Source organism: Watersipora subatra, chromosome 10 (assembly GCF_963576615.1).
Source record: "Watersipora subatra chromosome 10, tzWatSuba1.1, whole genome shotgun sequence".
NCBI lineage: Eukaryota > Metazoa > Bryozoa > Gymnolaemata > Cheilostomatida > Watersiporidae > Watersipora > Watersipora subatra.
The window spans coordinates 59390341-59408127 of record NC_088717.1 but is presented as its reverse complement, the minus strand read 5'-3'; the positions used below and the strand labels follow the sequence as shown (position 1 = coordinate 59408127).

At 37.9% G+C, this 17787-nt stretch overlaps 2 protein-coding genes across 6 annotated transcripts in view; one reads left to right on the top strand and one right to left on the bottom strand.

The window, feature by feature from the left end:
* The first annotated feature begins 533 nt into the window (after window positions 1–533).
* Window positions 534–13904, top strand: LOC137407388 (protein amalgam-like). Its single transcript, XM_068094032.1, has 9 exons — window positions 534–745; window positions 8660–8787; window positions 8867–8996; window positions 9734–9876; window positions 10469–10645; window positions 11209–11410; window positions 12218–12363; window positions 13277–13421; window positions 13666–13904. The coding sequence occupies exons 1-9, from the start codon at window positions 685–687 to the stop codon at window positions 13767–13769; spliced, it is 1236 nt and encodes a 411-aa protein (XP_067950133.1). The 5' UTR covers window positions 534–684; the 3' UTR covers window positions 13770–13904.
* A 135-nt stretch (window positions 13905–14039) lies between these two features.
* Window positions 14040–17787, bottom strand: part of LOC137407387 (rho GTPase-activating protein 7-like) — a 62137-nt gene continuing 58389 nt past the window's right edge. For all 5 annotated transcript variants that reach the window (XM_068094028.1, XM_068094027.1, XM_068094030.1 and 2 more), the window contains 4 exons: window positions 16522–16792; window positions 16194–16368; window positions 15493–15622; window positions 14040–15319 (listed from right to left, as the gene is read on the bottom strand). In XM_068094028.1, coding sequence (XP_067950129.1) covers window positions 15028–15319; window positions 15493–15622; window positions 16194–16368; window positions 16522–16792 — 868 coding nt within the window. In that variant the 3' untranslated portion in view covers window positions 14040–15027. The remainder of the gene's footprint in view (window positions 15320–15492; window positions 15623–16193; window positions 16369–16521; window positions 16793–17787) is intronic.

Sequence of the window (17787 nt, the reverse complement as noted above, 5' to 3'; positions counted from 1 at the left end):
TAAATGAATCTCTGGCATTTCACGAAGTTGTCCTACTTTTTTGGTTTGTTATCAGCTAGATTGGAGACAACAAAATCTTGTATGTTTAAAAAACTAGCCACAAGTAAATAAAAAAATAGTTAGCGCAAGCTTCGTTTCACCAATGATATACAGCGCCTACAGTGGGGGCTGTATATTAATGGTTTCACCCGTATCCAGGCGTGCCAACCCAACAGTGGGGCAATGTTTGAGATTTGGTTTTGGGACAATTGATGTATCAATGATAGTATATATGAAATTGTGGAAATTGGGACAAAAATCTCACGCATTTCTCACTCATTTTTTCTTTGGCGTGATTGCGTGAGTTGGCCCAATGCGTGAGAGTTGGCAGGCCTGCACGTATCCCGTAAATTCGAATTGCACCAGAAGTGGGGTCTTGCTATCGCAAAGTAGGTAATTGCCTGCGCGAAGCGGCTTTATCTCCCGTGTTTGACAGTTGCGACTATCCGAAAAGGTTAAAATAAGATCTAAGGCTACTTTAGGTATCACGGCATAGACGGTCAGTAAAAGATACATTTTACATTTTGGAAAGTAGGTAGGTCATAGAGCCCGAATTCAACACCGATTGAGAATCAAGGCTGCTGGTTCCCAAATTCGCAACATCATTTGGTAATATCCCACAAGAGACGCTCGGTTACGACAAAAATGGTGGAAATGCAGAGATCATTGACGGTCATGTTGTTACTGCTGTCAGTCTATCAAAAGGGTAATCCAGATAAATACAAACGATATTTAAATACGTACATATCACGGCGTTCAAAGCCTGTCATTGACGCTTTCGTACATACGTTGCTTGTACTACATGTACATGTATACATTTTGCTGTGACAAACAAACTTTTGTAACAGCTCTGTTGTATTTTAGAGACTGTGGTTCACCTTCATTGTCACTGGTAGTTAATGTTAGAGAAGAGACTATCAGTGTTAGTGTTGCGCCTTCTATCAACTTAGAGGTGTTATGAGTGGTTATCGAGGGTTTATGTTATGCACAACTAATCCGAATCCACACACAACATCAGCGTTGAGTTTGCTTTGCCATCTTATTCTATTTTGACTATGTTTAGTTTGTGCACTTTTGCTTAGCTTGTGGAAACTATTTTGATCATAACTGGTTTAGGTACTAGTGAAAGCATACCTGCCAACTCTCTTGCATTGGGGTGAGACTCACGCAATTGCCCCATGCCTCACGCATCTCACGCCATTGTCACGCAATTGCCCCTTTTACCCAAGCAACCCTGTTTTTTGCCACAATCTTCAAGTAGTAATCATATACTTCCTACTAATAATCAACTATGTATAAACATATTTGTGGCATTCTCATCTATCAATAACCTCCACGACATGCGGTTTCCATATGGAGTTATATTATCTTTCGCTGTGGTGTTTTTATATGCTATGAAAATTTACCCCACTTATCAAATCCCGCGTTTTCATTGCACTCCTTTTCCCACTCCAAGGTTGGCAGGTCTGAGTGAAGGTGTTAGGCTATAGTAAGCAGTACTGATATTTATCAGTAAAGGTTGTTTCTTTATTCTATAAGTACACCAATTATAATACACAACTAACAAAATTCTAAGCAATAATGTTAATGACAAAAGGTTAAAGTAACTGATAAAAGGTAGACCACCTGTTACTCGAACGGTCGCCCATGTTCGCTTGCTCAGTACAGCTGCGAGTTTTGACAGTCAAGCATAGAGAGGCTCAGCAGTTGAGATAGTGAAATAGAAGAAGCTCAACTGGTGAAGGAAAATGAGGCTACATAGGCAGGAGAGAGAGAGACTTCTCAGCAGGCAGAGAGGAGAGCATCTAAGCAGGCCTTCAGGAAAGAAAGAGAGGCTGAGTCATTGAAGCTGTTCTCTTTGACAGATGTCTAGCTATGGCAAGGGTGGCCTGTATGGCGTAGGTTGAGTGTTGAGGCTCAATGCTTTGTCAGGTGTGCGAAGTTATCTTGTTTGCGTAAGTCTCCAGTCGGTTTACATGATGCAGACATGCAGGGTGGAGCTCGTGGCTTACTCTAGGTATCTAGGCTCTGTCTGACAGCGGGTGATAGACCTGTATACGTATAATCCTCTGTTTCGTCTCCAATCATTCTTTTGTGGTTCTCTGACAGGGTGTTTAGCTCATTTTCTGTGATGTAGTCCTTACACTTTGTAATTTCTAATTTGCTTTTTGATATTTTATAATTATTGGTTCTTTTGATGCCTTGGGGCATCTTGCTGCTTGTACATATTGTATGCTTATCCTGTGGTCTGGCTTCATTCCCTGTTTGTATTCTGTTTTGGTGATATTTCCATACGATAGTGGCATTGACATCTGCAGTTTTCTATGTCATTAAAAAATAAAGCATGAAAGGTTGACTTGCAACAAAATTCACATTACAGTTATTTGGTATCAAAAGATTCACCATGTCTTACTCTGTTGTTTTGTAGGTGCCAAACATGTGGAAATGTATGGCGCCTTACAGTGCCTCGCGTTGCGTGTTCACAACTCGAGTTGTACAACTCTAGTTGCCGAATTGTACAACTCGGCCTGGGTTTATGATTAACTCGAGTTGTATTATACGCAAAACTAACACGGGTTTGTAAAAAAGCAAAGTGAGTAATTGGGGTGTCTCATTTACAGAACATTTACAGAAATTTAATAATAATAGTTTAAATATATAGACATTTAAATTATATATATATATATTGGCAATATTTGCGCATATTTATTTCTATAAATATAACAAGACAAAAAACAATTGTAGAATGTAAAAAGCAAACTAAAAAACAATCTATGTGGGAAGTAGGCCACTTCTTTATAAAATGAAAAAAGAGTTATCTCTCTAGAACCTGACAAGAAACTGAATGAACACCGAAAATGAACATAGAAATTATTTCAACGGCGTTTAATGATGCACCAAAATAAATTCCATATATAGAAAATATAGCTAGAGAAAATGAAATGATGAGCTGTTCTCAAGCTGAGTTGTTGAACTCGAATTGCTATTAAAAGAACTCGGCCTGGATTTTTGATGAACTCGAGTTGTACAACTCGAGTTATATTTACACAACTCGAGTTGGTAAATATAACTCGAGTTGTTCAACTCGAGTTGTGCAACTCGAGTTGCAAACTCGGTGCAGTATAATTCGCTATTAGCTCTAGTTTTACAGTACATACAGTTTAATTTCTATTAGCTAACGGGTGCCTATTGATGTACCATTGTTAATATAACCAGATCTACGGTTATGCTACCGTAATACCGATATATTGCACCTTACTTTTGAAAAGTCGGGTTGCGTGTTCACAACTCGAGTTGTGCAACTCGAGTTGTGAACGCGCAACGCGAGGCACTGTACGGCGCCATAGGAAATGGATTACAAGCTCTTAAAAGCTCAAAAATGAAAAGCCGCCGTAGTCTGACGTAGTCAATACAGTTTGGTTATTGTCTTGTCACGGGATGTTCTCACGTGAATTGAAAGGCCAATAAAAAGCTCAATATAAACTTATCGTAGCACTAGTTTATGACAAACACTTCGGGGTTTTACCCAAGACCCTGTATCAAATATAGATGCTCGCTACTTAACAGTTTTGTTTCGGCTTGGTCTGATCGTCAAGTCGTAATCTGATCATGTGTCCCAATACTTCGCAAATAATTTTTCCAGCCCTTTTCGATTATCACAGGTGACCAACAGGCTTGTCATGATTATCAGACAATGATATGTACTCCTTCGAGTTAAGATTAAAATGTTTAACGAATTTTTATGGTAAGTTATAAGATATCAGTGCTAAAAGTAACAGTATGGCAATGACGATCAAATAGACGCATAAGAACAATAGACATAGTTTTATTGAATGCAGGAAGTATATTTGTGAAGCATCTTATTTAATTACGTCCCATTTGAGTCGTTTTGGAAAAAGAATCCAAACTACGGCGGTCTCGTGTGGCTGCGATTAACTGTTCGTTTTTTTAGCTTTTAAGAGCTTTTACTCACATTCCCATATATTTTGCACCTAAAACACAACAGAGTAAGACATGGTGAACCTTTTGATATTAAATAACTGTAATGTGAATTTTGTTACAAGTCAACATTTAAGGTTTTGTTCTTACGGTAGAAATTATCTGTTAGAATTCGGCATCATCCACTGTGTCATTTGATGTCATCAACCGATAGCTTTATAAGTAATTAGATCATTGTAACTCGTTAGTATGTAGAAAATGTTCACTAACATCAAAGGCACCGTGTCTCAACTGAAACAAAAATGCAACAAGCTCCATACATCTAATGGTCGACATAACACCCAAAAATTGAACCGTTATTGCAAAAATTAGAATAGACCTACAGCTTGTTATGCGGATCTGGTGAAGAGTCGAAAACTGTTAGAGAGTTTCTAATATTAATACCACATTACAAAGTGCCAGTACGGTTCAGTACTGACACTTTGTAATGCACTTGGTAGTTCCGTAGGGTTCAGTATGGAATTTGAACTGGAAATGAATGGCTGATTACATAAAATGACAGTAAAATTCAGACAATATCTTACGTTCAAACTAAAAGCGAGGTTACTTTGTGCTACATTCACTGCGTTTCCATGACGCACATAATTCGCAAATTTGAGCCAATCCGTAAGTTATCCGCTTCATGGAAACGGCATAAATCCGCGAGTTTGGTGATCCGCAAAACTTTATCGAATCCATCGTGCTTGTGAATCATTGAAACGGTACTTGCGATAAATGCGCATTAGAATATCGATGGCTATTACATTGAAAACATTTTCACGCTTCAGTCGTTTTATTTCGATTTCAGCAGTCTCAATGCGCCAACGTTCCGTTCCGAACGATAAGTAGTCACGCTAAGCGTGACTATTTAATTTTATAGAGTCATTAATTAGAGTAATACTTGACCTATGGGGTCAGCGCTGGTGTTAAATCCGCATAGGCAGGTGTTCATTAAAACGCTCGATTGCAAAGTAACTCAACTTGCGGATCATTCGAATTATGTGAATCATGCGGATTATGTGAGTCATGGAAACATAGTGATTATCTTTCCTGCATTTTCTCGTGACAGGCATTCGGGGAAGAGTTTGCTAAAGCAAAGTTGTATGTTTTAATGCAGTTAGGAAACTTTAATATTTTACAACTATCGTGTTTCAAGTTTTTAGAGTGTTATCAATTTGCATAATTTTGGTATCTTTTGCTAGAGTTCAAGCACTGGGCTATTGGCTGTCGAGTAGAGATGCCCCGATTCTAAATTCACCAGCCTATTCAGATACCGATCCGATATACCGATCCTAATTGAAAAATATCCGATTCGGATACCGATTCAGATATTTTGTGTTGCATAGATAGTAGCTCATTTTATTATGCAAATACAAACATAATGCAAAGAAAACATGAATATTATTGTATTTATTTGTTTGCATTTATGGAAAAAAATATATACATATTCACATACTGACATACCGTGCATGTAGTAACAAAACAGTCCATGTTTCTTGTAATTTGTAAATAAAGGTAATTACTGTTAATGGTACAGTTCTATCTGTGATAACGAAGTCCCTCTTCTATTGTTGGATGAACTGCTGTGCCTGTACAAGTTAAGAGCAGATCAATGTTTCTTTTAAAAACCGTTAGTGATTCAATTATCTCAGTAAGACGTCTCTTTTCTTCCATCATTATCAATGTAGCCAAGCGTACTGAAGGGGGATTCCCTTGCAACAGATGTTGGAGGACAGGCTCATACCGATACGCCACTGGGGTTACCGTTTTTTGTACAATACAAACGATCCATTGTATCATTAGGATCAAGAGAGTGATAGATAACTTTATGCGTCGACTGTTTAAAGTACTTTCGTAATGCTAGTAAATAGAAATATTGCATTGCGTTCTTGTTTCCCATTTTTGTTATTTTGTTCGTGATTGCTTGCAATAAACCCTATCGCTGTAATTGGGAAATACCACACTTTTTGTTTACGTTCTGGCTAAAAAGTTTCCTTCGCTGCGTTGATCAGGCTATAGACATGAAATAAATTGTGTGGCAGGCCTGAAATTCATTAAGTAAAAGTAAGAAGCTTACAGCTGATGATTTTTTTATTAGTATAGCAGGCTAAAATACAGTTTTCTGCTAAATGGTTGATCTGTAAAAAGTATCGGAAGGTTCAGATTTTTTAAGAAAAGATCGGCCGATACCGATTCAGATACTTGACACTCATATCGGCACCGATACCGATTCCGATACCAAAATCGGGGCAACTCTACTGTCGAGTCCCTTGTGGACATATATTATTTAAATTGCCAAATTACTTGGGATAGTGCTATCAGATAAAAATTGTCTCTGATAAGGTCAATTGACATCTAAGAACTATCTAAGACATCTATGACACCAAGAACCTTGGTAGTCAAATGTATGGATTCCTTACTGAAGCGATTCCCAGTTCACTCCTTGGTCACAGAATAGAGTACATCTAGCGACAGTTACTTTCATCAACTCCATTTCAAGTCGTTTGTAACATAAGTTCACTAACAAGTTCTACAGTAGATGGCAGCTGGCATTATGTACATGTATATGGTAGCAGTTGAAGCTATTGTGAGCGTTGAACTAAAGAGTCAAGTCAATGTTCACAGTTGTTTTTGAAATGATACCCTTCATTTTCTCTCACATTCTTCAGCACTACAGTGGTTTGATCTTCTGTTTCATCGAAAGTTTGATTCACTTTCGTAGCTCTGCACTCACCATGGTTATTTGTAAAGTTGCCATAGTGTTTAGATACTTCCGTTTAGTGAAATGACTGTCGAACAGCAAATGAGTTCATTCGTAAATAAAGTTCTACCCTACAGGATGAATTTATTCGCGGAGGTAAATTTCGCGAAAATTGCCATTTCATGCATATTTGCGGATTAATTTAATCGCGGCTGACAACTGTCACTCTCTATGAAGAGTTAACTCTATTACGTCTAGCAATAGAGTTAACCCTATGCATGCGCACATTGCGTGTTTCGTTGTCTATTTAGCTTACAACTACGGGTCGATCGTGCTAAGCTATAAGTTTTTTGCTGCGTTCCGAGGTTTTCACGAATATTCATAAATTTGGATGCCTTTGATGAACCAACAATTTGTGGTAAGTAATGAGTTTTTTCAAAACCATTTACTAAATTAGTTGAATTTTACTTTGGTTCTTCGGTAAAACGCCATATGTATTTTTCCATCCCAATTGCTTCGTTATTTGCTTTAGTGTGAGAGAGAGAAAGAGATCTTTCATCATATACAGAGGCACAATGACTGCAAGGGTGGTAGATGTCATCCTTAGAAGATCACCAATCATTCAGGGAGATATTGAAATTGAGATAGAAGTTACCGCAGCTGCTAACGAGGAGAATATATCTGTTTTCAAAAAGGAACAAAAACGCCCTTACGAGCACAAATCTTTGGCCAACCGGCAGAACTTTGCAATAGTAGCCACAAAGAGAGTTCTGATGATAACTTCCTTACTAGTCATGTAGTAGTGAGAGAATCGCCTTTAACATCTACGCAAGACAGTGACAGAGCTGCTATTACCAAAATAACTAGTCAGTGAGCACCATTACACGCTAGTATTCACTAATCAAGAGTACCAGTCTAATTTTATTGCTAGACAACCGCCATATGGACTAAACTGTTTATATTTACTCCATTCATCGTTTGTAAAATTTTATTTGTATTTGAAATATTTTATTTGTACACTCAAGCTTGTAATAAATTATAATATATCTATATATGAAATAAAATATATAATTTAATCATGCTTGCTGCAGCGATATCAAGGAGTTGTTGTCGATGAAGGGTCTAGGTTGACTGGTTGCTTTTCTGCCAATATTCCTGCATTGATGAATATTACTACTTGTCTCTAGTTTTCGTATTCAGAGTAGGTTGTTTCATTCTCAATCTGCAGTAAACACAAAAAAGAAAAAATATTAATAAGTGTTAAGGAAGTACAAAAACAATAGCTGAAGTATTTAATGAAAGCAATCAGTTTTTAAACAAAAGAATTAACTAATGCAGTTAATTATAGAAAAACGTATCTGCACTGCAAATCAAATACATACCATAATGTCTAGATCATGATCGTCCTCAACTTTGGTATTAGAAATTGATGAGTTGATGTCAATGTAAAAAGACGAGGAGAGATTTTTTGCAATGACGAAGCCATGCCGAATAACATGTGAAAACCTTGAATAATTTTGTAAAGTTTGATGCAATGGCAATAAAACTTAAAGCCCGGCGATGATTTTAAAGAAGTTTTGTAACTCGGCTAGGTTTAGTACTTCTGCCTAGCGGCTATTTTTGCGATGACGCCATTTTGCATATCTTGTGACAACCTTGAATAATTTTGTAAAGAAATGTGATGCATTGGCAATGGTGTTAGCTCAAAGCCCAGGCAATGATTTTAAAAATGTTTTGGAACTCAACTACGTTTAGCATTTATATTAAAACTTGCCTAGCGGCTAGTTTTTAATTTCATGCAGTAGTTATTTTCCCTTCTGATTAAAAATAGAACTAATTATTCACGGAATTTAATAATTCACGGAATTGACTGTTCGTGAAATCGCGAATTTTTATGACCAACGAATATTTTCATCTTGTAGGGTATGTAAATATTTGCAGGGGTCAACAGCCAGTCAAGTGGACTGATAGTTCGACAGCCCGAAGAGGTGGTCGTATCCTCCGGCGCAGGGGGTGTTCTCAATTGTACAGTTTCTACGACCGACCGAGATGTCCAAGAGCAAGCGAGTGTGAGTAGCAGTGTGACATTCAAGTCCCAATAGCCTGAGTGAATATGCTGCATATGTGCCATTTGGTTATCCCTTTCAGGTAGAATGGGTATTTCTCAATGCAACTGGGGGCGCGCCCAAGACCATCTCCTCTGACTGCTCTATTAAAGAGGAGCATAACACTATAGAGGGTAAAGAAAAGTATGTGATTGGCTGCTTTGAATCAACAAGTAAGAGCTCTTCATGTTTTGAGCAGCAAAGCGTCTGATCAACATTACATTAGCTCTTCCATGAGGTCAAGGACAAGCTTGGGTTGTGTCTGCAGACATCGTAATAGTTTAACATGTCGCTGGGTGCAGTTGTACTATCTGTAAGAATTGAGGCGGAGACAGTAACTATTACTTATAATTTATGTAGTATGATGTGACCTCTCAGCTGACTTTTATTGTAACTGGGTCTCTGTCATTTATTCTACTGCTAGCTGATTGTTAACGGGTTCCGGTGTGCTCTACCTAACAATTGCTTGGTCAGGAGATGAGCTCGAGCTGGCAGGCAGGTTATACAGGTGCGTTACATAGAATTACATTCAAAGCTTATACCATGTTCAATAATTTCATGGGTGATGGATATGGTCATGGTTAGGCAACTCCTTATTTTTTTGCTAATGCTATGCAATTTGTTGCTTTATGGTGGTTGTTAAAAACCTTTATGCGTAATAACTGTTCATGTGGGATTGTGGTTGGGTAATTCCTCATGTTCACTACCTGCAGAAAGTCAGTCTTAATGACTGCCATTAGTATAATAGTAGTTGTCTTCTCATATTACAATGGCAACCATTAATAAGATAGTAGTTGTCTTCTCAGTTTACTGCAGGATACTTGTGAGTGCTTGTATATAGTTAGTTTTTATTGTATGTGAACTTAACGTGGGCAAATGCTGACTGCATTGAATTCATGATATTGGTTAGGCTCAAATATACTCTACTCGCTGACGGTGAATCTTGCCACCTTTCCTGACAACGGTTGGTACGAATGTCGTGTACGGCTTCCAAATGAGCAACTTCCTGTTGACACAATGAGAGTGAAGCTCACTGTGCTATCTCCTCCAAAGGTTTGCTATCTCTCACTTTTTCACCTATTTTACAGTACTAAATATGATAGACTAGTACACAGTTTGTATATGAGCAACTTGTCTGGTAATCTAGTAAATTTAGCTAGTCTAAAGCTTTACTATAATAATAGACACAAAGCCAGCTTGATGTTACGCATAATGAGGTTAACGCATAATGAGGTTAACGCATAATGAGGTTAACGCATAATGCTTAACGTCAAGCAAGTCAGTAGTATTTTTACTCGAGCTGCATGAATATAGGCCCTGTCCTTTACCATGGTATGGTAAGGGCAGGGCCTATATTTATTGATACTAAGGCCACTTGGTAAGGACACTACATTGTCCTTGCCATGGTATGGTAATGACACTAGTGTAGTGGATTAGCTCACTGGTCTGTATACCTGGAGGTTCTGAGTTTGAATCCTCTGCGAAGTGGATTTTTGTCACCTTATCACTATAAGTGGAAAGATGAATGACAATCACTGAGGTCTATATAGGTATATAGACTAGCACACACAGAGTAGCAAATAGGACTCAGTGTTATTTTAGTAAAAGAATGATGGAATATCAACATGAATCATTACTACTGTAGATAAAGACTGCTGCATCTCCTGTGTCAATTGATGTTCTCCTCGGCGGAACGGTAATATTTCCTTGTATATCGCAAGGCAACCCTGGTCCAAACGTAACATGGAGTCGGGCAAGTGGTGCACCTCTTCCATCTAAAAGAGCTGTTCAGTCCAGGCTTCAACTCTCTGACACGGACACAGTTAGTACACAGAATTAGTTTTATTACAAGCTTGTAAAGGATTTGTTCTTAAGGAGTCTCAATTATATATCAGCCTCTCCTAGTTATAGTAGATGACTCCCTGAACAGCCTCTCAGTTCTAGCAGATGACTCCTTGAACAGCCTTTCTTAGTTATAGTAGATGACTCCCTGGACAGCCTCTCAGTTCTAGCAGATGACTCCTTGAACAGCCTTTCTTAGTTATAGTAGATGACTCCCTGGACAGCCTATCTTAGTTCTAGTAGATGACTCCCTGACATGATATGTAGGTCAGAGATAGTATGATGTACTTTGGCTGCTACCATGTAATTGTACAATGTAATTGTTGGCATAACGACTCTCTTAGTTCTATTAGATGACTCCCTGAACAGCCTCTCTTAGTTATAGTAGATGACTCCCTGAACATCCTCTCTTAGTTCTAGTAGATGACTCCCTGACATGATATGTAAATTAGAGCTAGTATGATGTACTTTGGCTGCTATCATGTAATTATACAGTGTAATTATACAGTGTAATTGTTGGCTGACGATTTGTTGGTTTAACAGTGGCAGAACCTAACCATAAATAATGTGAGCAAGACTGACTCAGGGTCCTACCGATGCAGCGCTGATAACAATATTCGGCCTCCCGATGAGTTCTTGTCACGACTCTCTGTCCAGTACAAACCTACTGTGACTGTTGTTGAACCAACTTATGGCTCAGACACCGGGGAGAACACGAGGGTGATGATCTGGTGTCGGGTGCAGGGTGAGCATGTTTGAAGCTTAATACTTGCATCTTGTCTTTTTTGATTGTCTAGTCATGGGAAATACTATAAAAAACTTATTGGAATTTAATTCTAATTAAACACCATACCGCTCTTTTTTAACCCTTCCCCTATAGTGGCGGTCAAATATAGGTGGCGTTTAAATAGAGGCTGGCGTTGTATTTTTCAAATAGCTACAAATATATATTCAAGAACAAGTGACTTAAACAAACCATACTTACTATAAAACGTGCAGAAACAAAAATTAAAATGCATCATTTGCTCGGCCAATTATGTTCTGATTGTTGCTTTCGTTCGAAACAATTCTATCTTCTTCTGGTTGTTTGATACAACAATGTCTACTGATCATCTTCTAGTTGTCCAGTACCCTCCACAATGTCTACTGATCATCTTCTAGTTGTCCAGTACCCTCCACAATGTCTACTGATCATCTTCTAGTTGTCCAGTACCCTCCACAATGTCTACTGTTTAGAAAGCGGACTTCGATGCGAACAGCAACAACAAAATAATTAATTGTCATTGATGTAACCACATCATTATTAGTTTGATTTTGTGGACAATTTTCTACTGATCACTTGCTATTTTGGGTTCGTAAAGGTCAAAGCGACGGTCAAAATGAGGTGGCGGTCAAATAAAGGTGGTGTTCAATTAGAGGTTTTACGGTATCTCTCTAGCTGACCCAACTCGTTCTTTTCACAAATGTAATATTTTTCAAGTTTAGATGAAGCTAAAATATGTTCTTCTTTGAACTTTATTAAAAACTCTAAATGGTCTAGACTTGTATACAGGGCACCCTCGACCTGACCTGACTTGGTATGGGATGACACCTGAGAATGGAGAACGCTATGAAAGAGGAGATTTAGAATTTGATAACACATTCTTTGCAAATGCTAAGGTCATAAGGACAGACAGCAAGTACAGCGTTGAGCAAAAGGTTCGTACTTAAGGAGATTCTAGATGATCAGAGGGCTTTAAGCTTTTGGTTGAAGCTAAAATGCAGCATCTATGAGCCGTTCAAGCCTTGGGTCACAATCTATCTGTTGATTGAGAATTATGTGTTTTGGAATAATTAAGTTTCACTTCTATGGCAGTAGTTGTGGTTAGGATTATTAAGAGTCAATCGCAGAGTTAACTCTCAATTCGCTATGAACTGCTGTTTATAAGCTATGCCCTTGTGTACGTAGCAACGTACAATATCATTCCAAATACTCTAGAGTTTGTATTCGACGAAATCATCATTGCAAATGGTATATGACCACTTGTTGGAATGGGAGTGTAATTGTTACCTGTCAGATATCCGTTCCATGGCAAGCCCGTTGTATTCAATCTACATAAATCTCGGTGTTTGTCTGTTGGATGTTTGTGTGTCCAGTTATAACGATAAAGTTTTAGGAACAAAACATCTGGTTTGCACTGGATTTGAATTCAGAACCTGCAGAGTCAATCGAACTAACCCACTAGGACAAGCAGCTACATTGTCATACCAAGGAATAATTGTGGAATAATAGGAATAAGGAAGTAATAGGAAAGGAATAATTCATTACATCGATTAAAGTAAGACACTTGAGCACTTTAGAAAATCTTGTTGGTTACTATTAGCTACTAGATGCGTTAGAGATTATTACTTGTAACGTAACAATTATTAACCTGTCTTCAGACACGACTCTTATTATAGTAAAGATTTAAACTAACATAAGTTACTCAAGTTCATTGGGTAATTCTTCTATTAACCATCCACCGCCGGGTATTCAGCTAGTATTAACATAAAGATACATTCTCTTTCAACACGCTAGCTGTCTAGCTCTGTTATTATTATCGCTGTTTATTGAATATCATTTGGTTTTTAGATTATGAATGTAGGTCGACTGAGCACCATAGATGCCCTGTTCACTTCCCTTGATATCACCACTGTTGAACCGGGAGATATGATATATTATGTGTGTAGCGCCACGAACAACAGAGGAAGAGATCAGGCTGTTGTATCCCTCTACAGTAAGTTGTCTCCTTTGTTTTAACACTCTTTATCTGAAAGTACGCTATGACTTTGTATAAAATATTCTCTTATGACCCTGACCACTGAAAGTATAAAACTGACACTACATGCGGAGTGCCAAAAATCATTGCGATTCTGTGGTCAGCCTTTAAGACTTTCATTTCGACTTACCACACCTGTGTTTTAGTGTTCCATCCTACCATTAGTTTACAATATCTAAGGCACATCGATTGTATGTTGCAGGGATCAACACATTTGCCGGGGTCCCCAGTAAGGCCTATCATACCACCCCTACACTCATGCTAGTCTTAGCCGTGTCTTTCATCAGACTAACCATTGGCAGATGATTGATAGGAGATTCAAACTACTATCTTGTCTTACAGCATGTTTAACCCTCATCACCACCTGTCTAACCTGTTATTCAATCATTATCATAAAATTTGTCTTTTTTTATAATTGAAAATATATTCTATACATCAACAGCTGACGTGAGAGCGATGTAAATGCATAGAGAGTATATCTTATAAAATAATACTACATACATTTACTAGTTATGGTCCCTCAGTTACATACATCTAGGTACAATGACTGAGATAGATATTACCAATGGCACGTAATGGCAGGTGCTTTATAAGAAACGCACCATTCGCTAACACTGCGAGTCTACTGCAAGTGGCTAGTGGGTGTGATTAGTTGCTATTGTTTATGTAGTGATTACAAAGCTGTCATCACTATTTTTAAATCCGAAATGTGATCAATCAACACGATGTCCGATATGTGTCATGTTTTATAATTAGAAATATATTTTATACATTAATAATGAATATGAGAACAAGATATAAACAACAATTATAATAAAATAGTATTCTGTGACAGTCATGGTTTTAGATTTAAGTACATGTAGTTGCAGTGACTGAGATAAAAAAGAAAAGGTGATGGGTGCTGGCAGGTGCTTTATAAAGAAACAAACACCATTTAGTAACCGCTGTTCACTCACCAATTGTGAGTGGATGTGTAGAAGTGATTGTTAGCCATTGTGATTAGTTATTTACGAAGGAAATGAGTAAAAAAATTGATATGATCTTAAGAGAGGTAGCGAGTGTAATAGAGTTGATAGACGACGGGGCCTGTCTTCCCTCCAGTCACAACCGCTGTCATTTGAGTAGAAAAAAGTTACAGAAAAAGTACTTGATAAATAGAGACAGACGTCTAATACTTGGAGGTAAAATGCAGTTCTCCGTCTCGGCTTATTACGTGTTAAAAATTATGCTTTACATTTCTAGAATGACAAAAGCCTTTTGTGTTGAGCACCAATTATCTTACAATTAATTCATTGTGAACAAAAAACTCTCGCATAGGTCACGAAGGGAGTAGAGCCCCAAGCGAGCGCATCAGTCTCTGTTTCAAGCTTAAAAAAGCAAGAGATGTCATGAAATGGGACTCGGGGGGAAAAAATTGCTAACTACAAGCTGTAAGACCGATGGCCACAGTTTAATTCAGGACTTCGTTATTTTTGAAGTACCTAAATATAATTACAAAATTTTCAAAAATACATCAGATATATTATTTTTTACCCTTAAGATTGCATCTCAACTCCGAAGTGATTCACAGTTTAGTTTCATGAACAGACAAATCCTTGGAGAGGCTCTCTTTAATCTTGATGAGATTGTTTGCGGCTAGCACTCCATAGGATCTGTTGTACCATTTGGGCTGCCGCCCTCGACTGTCAATACGTGATATGTGTGTTAGCTTGCAGCGGCTTCCATCAGTGGGCTCAATGAGGTAGTGTGATGCTAGGACCATGCCCCGAATTCCTCCGCCTAGAGAACTCGCTGGATGGTCTATCGAATGAGTTACTACCGCACAGGCTCCTTTTGGCAGGTCTGACTTCCATGTTCTGTATAATAACCAACATTTTATTATAGAAAGTAGATTTGCTATAAAACTAGCAACTCCTGCTGTAGATAAAAGTGTTTCCATAAAGGGATCCAATATTCCATAGAGGTATTCCTAGAATGTAAGTTGATCAGTTCAAATTCAATCAGTAATAAATTTGATCAAATAACTCACCTGAGTACTAAATATTCTCTTGAAGGTTGAGGAGCCATGCTAGTCATCACATACTGGAACACATCTAGTTCTGAGTCTAGCTTCTCTACCGTTCGCCATTTAAGCAGATCTTCATCCCATTTTTGCCTCTCTATAATAACAAAATGATGCCCTGAATTCCTACCAGCCATGCAACCACCTGCCATGCGACCACCTGCTGTACCATGCCATTAACCCCTTTTTGTGAAGCATTTTAGCAACACGCAAGCTTTATCAGCAATCACCAGTCATGTCTAGTAAGACAATGGTCATAGATTTTTACAGTAAAAGACATATTTTCCAGGCAGTACATTAAGGTTCATGCTAGCATAGCCAAGTTTAAAAAAGAACCACCTCGCAAAAACTAATTTTGAGTTCTGTAAGAGCCCATGTTATACTACAGGGGTCATGATTTAATTGTTTCCGTGAGGAATGAATGAATAAAATGAAAAATAATTATTAGTTAAGTAGATATCTTGTTACATGTCATGGAGGTGGAATAGAAGAGAGAAAGTCACAAGTGTTTCAAAGAAAATGAACTTCAATCAACAAAATTCAACTTCTTAATAAGATATGAACTTTTTCATTCTCAATAATAATACGTTCAGCTGAAACCATCAAACCAAGAGTTGGCATAAACACGTTTGATATATCAGTCAAGGCCATGCAGAGGTCAGACTTACCATTAAGCACCCGCTGTAATATAACCTGTGGGTCTGCCTCTAGCTCTATGCAGCATTTCCACAGCCTTAGAGGGTTGCTATCGTTCACCTTTTTGTATGATACATCGACCTCTTCCGTCACCGCGTGCCCCAAGGCTACCTGAGGAATTGAGGTCCAGCCTTTATCTTTGCTCTCCTGAAAAAGACATCGCTACACATTGGCCTGTTTATAAAAATTTGCTCGAGTTCTAAGATAAAACTACACAGATAATTCTGAACGTACTAATAGACTGTTCTCGTGTGACAAGTAAACCTGCACGTCATGTACAACAGAAAATTGGGCACGAACCTTGAGAAGACCTTGAATGCATGACTCAGTGTGAGAATGGTAGTCAGGAGCTGCTCCGAGCAAGGATAGTGGGGCAGGTTCGCCCCCATCCGTATAGGCTGATGATGAAGAGCACTGACTAAAGAAATTTTCAGGCACTCGGAACACCTTCTTGCAGTTTGTGATCATGGAGGTGAGACAATCTGTAGCCGATCTGTGCTCAAGGATCTCCTTTTGATCAGCTATGGGGGCATTCTTTTGCGTAGTCTTTGGACTCTTGGTTTGGGCAGATCTGGACATGCAAATGAATAAAACGTGCATTATTGTTCTTTCACGCTCGCTACGCAACATTCGACAAGCATCAGGGCAATCTAGAGAAAAAAGCGTACTCGGTTAGTGTATCTACCGTCTATATTTATATAATGTAAAATAACACGTCTATGATATGTATGTTTACGTTTGAAACAATGAGAGGAACCAAATGAAACACTTTGATTTTTAATTCATCAGTGCCTATGTGAGTAATAATTATGTGAGTAATAATTATAGGAGAACTAAGAATAAGTAAAATGCTGCGTAGTCCGATATCTAAAAATTGAAAAGACAACTCCAAATTAACAAATAACTACCAAAAGACTGAACTTTGTGTTTAAGAAGTTTACTGTTGTGTCAAAGAGACAAGAATGTCTCCGGTTTTTATTTTCTAATGGTGAGGGTTCACATGCACTCTATATTAACTTTCAGCCATTTTTTTAAATTTATATTTGAGATCTATATGACATCAAATAAAGGGCTACAAATAATGACAACAATACCATAATTCAGTTACATAACAAAAGTCAAACTGACCAATAAAACTTCAAAAGAGAAGATAATATCAACTTTACTATAAAATAACATAGAATATTGATGGTCAAATGCTGGGCTTGTTATTATATTTCTATAGAGAATTAAAGTCACTTGTGTGGACTGAACCACTGACTGTAAATACAGTTCAGTTTTAATATCCTTTGTCACTACAAGATGTTTTAAAAAAAGGTGGCTAAGAAAACTGAAAACGTCATGTTGTTTGATGGTCTAAATTATAATGCATACAAATGCCAGCAAGCTTACTGTACCAAAATTTCCAAAATACTGTATTACACTGTTACTATTGTAGCAGGACAGTAATTTTACTGTTACTATTGTAGCAGGACAGTACTTTCACCATTACTATTGTAGCAGGACAGTACTTATACTGTTACTATTGTAGCAAGACAGTACTTTTACTGTTACTATTGTCGCAGG